The sequence below is a fragment of the Antrostomus carolinensis genome, unplaced genomic scaffold, assembly GCF_000700745.2.
Source record: "Antrostomus carolinensis isolate BGI_N321 unplaced genomic scaffold, ASM70074v2 scaffold19185, whole genome shotgun sequence".
Taxonomy (NCBI): Eukaryota; Metazoa; Chordata; class Aves; order Caprimulgiformes; family Caprimulgidae; genus Antrostomus; species Antrostomus carolinensis.
The window spans coordinates 21,171-23,815 of record NW_010314557.1 but is presented as its reverse complement, the minus strand read 5'-3'; the positions used below and the strand labels follow the sequence as shown (position 1 = coordinate 23,815).

Below are 2,645 nucleotides of genomic sequence, written 5' to 3'. Positions count from 1 at the left end.
TTTCTCTCTCCTCCAGCTCTGACAGCAGCAGCCGGGCGCGGGAAGCTGGACGTCTGCCGGCTCCTCTTGGAGCAGGGTGCCGCAGTGGCACAGCCCAACCGCCGCGGGGTCGTTCCGCTCTTCAGCGCTGTCAGACAGGGCCACTGGCAGGTGAGTGGGTTCTTCGTGCCGTTGGGATGGTCTGAGATGTGGGGTCAGCCCATCCCTCCCATCTTGCTGAAATGTGGGTGAAGACAAACCCCAAGTCTTGGGGAATGATCATAATGAAAAAAAGTTATATTGATGCTTCCAACACCTCCAGCTCTTGCTGGCTGCAGCCAGTTTTGCTTAAGTACTGTGTTATCTCACCATTTGGGAAACAAATGGGATGCTCTTGACTTCAAAGGTCATTTTTCCTCTCCTCATAAGTTCCATTGCTTCTCCTATGCCTTAATCTCACAGCAGTAATCCCAGAGGGCACCATGCCTTGAGGGGTGAGGTTTCAAGTCATGGGGACAACTCTGCTCTTCCTTGGTTCTGATTCCTTCCCAGCTGGGTCTCTACGTACAACGTGTGTCCTCGCTTTGTGTGTTGCAGATTGTAGATCTCTTACTCACGCACGGCGCTGATGTGAACATGGCAGACAAGCAGGGACGGACGCCACTGATGATGGCTGCATCTGAGGGACATCTGGGCACAGTGGAGTTCCTGCTTGCACAAGGTTAGAGCACGTGCTTGGAAGGGTGTTGGAGATGAGCCACGGCAAGTCCCACAGCACTGTCTCCTGCACAGCTGGAGTTTGTAATGTCGGGGTGGGGATTGTAATCCTACCACTGGATCGGGTGGTGGGAGAGGTTCTCAGCACCGTAGCCAGCTTCTTGGAGAGCAAGACTAGAATAGTCATAGCATTGATCTTGGCTATCAGTTTTGTTGTCTGGGTTTGGTGCTCATAAGCTCAAAACTACACATTTGAGTTAGAAAATCAACATAGCGCAGGTGCTTTGAGCATTGTGTTAAGAATTTACCCTTGAACCATGCTTGGAGCTTTACCCTTAGATGAAAAAAAATCAACAAGCGATGGGACTGAAGCGTCAACATCCCCATGGAACAGGCAGGTGAGACTCACCGGAGTGTGGGACATGTTTTAACACTTCAATTTTCAGTGCTGGTCTTGTTGCCCATGTCTTTGGGACCAACATCAGCAGGAGGGTAAGGCCTGGATTTGGTGTATTTGTTGAAAATAAAGCAGAATTGTTTTGAAGATAGTCTGCTCTTCAGCCTTGCACTCACAGGTTCAGTTTGCTCAGTCCCTTCAGTGTCTCATAACTCTCCTTCAGTAGGAGTTACTCAGTCAACAGGAACATGTTTCAGTTTTACTCATTGCTGCTGTACGTGTTTGAGGTGAGTCAGAAGAACACGCCGCCTGCAACCTGTGTGAACACGATTAGTTCTTATTTCTCTAGTTCCTTAGAGACTTTTTTTTCAAATAGCCAATATTTGTTTGGGTAATTTTCCCTTTTTAATTTTTTTTTCCTAGAAATAGCATTTTAATTCTTGTATTGTTATTTGTTATTTTTATTCCAGGTAAGATCCCTCTTTGGGAAGGGATAGTTTCTTCATTGTAAGTGGCTGTGTCTGACCTCTTAGCTAAAATGTGAGGAGACACTTGAATATTTTACATAGTAGTTGTAAGAACATTTTTTTCACTGTAAAACTGCCAGACTTTCAAGAACCAGTTTCTCATTGCCCGTCTGTTTGTCCTGAGCCACAGGCCAGTGGGATCATTGCTGTTCAGTGCCACAGCCTGCATAGGGATGTGGCAAAGATCAGTTTGAGGCATGAGTTTCTTATGAATTAATTCAATTAATTCTTTTCTGATGTTCTGGTTTTTTTAAAAATTCAAATTAACCCTCTCCATGTTCAAGTTGCAATGCAGCCCCTTTTGCAGCTTGATTGAATCTGTGTAAAAAGCTTAAAATAAGTGATTTTTTGTTTTGCCAGACTTAAGAACTGTGCACGTTCTTGCCTATGGGATCACCAGCAAATGCACATAATGTTTCCCTGGCTCTTTGGACACTGAGAGCCCAAGAAGTCAAAAAAATGAACATCTTTTTTTCCTTTAAAAGGTCCATTCTTCTAAATAGCTTAATAAACTGCACTAAATATGCTCTAACACATGATCCTGAAAAGTTAGCTCAAGCCTGGGCAGAGTACAGTGATATATGGTGTATTTTAATTAAAATGGCTTTGACAGTCCTGTTCAATGTTTCATTAAAATCAAAGTGTGTGAATCATAAGCCATGAGCATTAATTAGTGTGTTGCAAAGCAAATCTCATTTGGCTGTTCTTGATTAACACAGCGTTTGTAAACACTTTTTATTAACAGAGTTGCAGTCATCAATCAATTTGAAATCCAAATTTTTATAGTTACCTACTGCTCTCACTTGACACCTGGATGTAATGGATGAGTGAGCGGTGAAATATACTTCCCTGGTATCTGCTAAAAGCTGATATTTATATGGATCTGTGTTACACAAAGCAAAATAATTCTTGATGCTCATTTAATTTGCAGAGAACTTGATTGTGAATCTCAGTTTCCTGCAAAAAATCAATCCCTTGATGTTTTGCTACCCTGGGGTATGTGGTACGTGTGGGTGCTGCTCCTC

General features: G+C 43.5%; 1 protein-coding gene across 1 annotated transcript in view; it reads left to right on the top strand.

Annotated features, from left to right (window-relative positions):
* Positions 1-2,645, top strand: part of TANC2 (tetratricopeptide repeat, ankyrin repeat and coiled-coil containing 2) — a gene marked incomplete at its 5' end in the record, with an annotated part of 22,527 nt that overhangs the window by 7,647 nt on the left and 12,235 nt on the right. The window contains 2 exons of the mRNA XM_010167696.2: positions 17-150; positions 577-700. Coding sequence (XP_010165998.1) covers positions 17-150; positions 577-700 — 258 coding nt within the window. The remainder of the gene's footprint in view (positions 1-16; positions 151-576; positions 701-2,645) is intronic.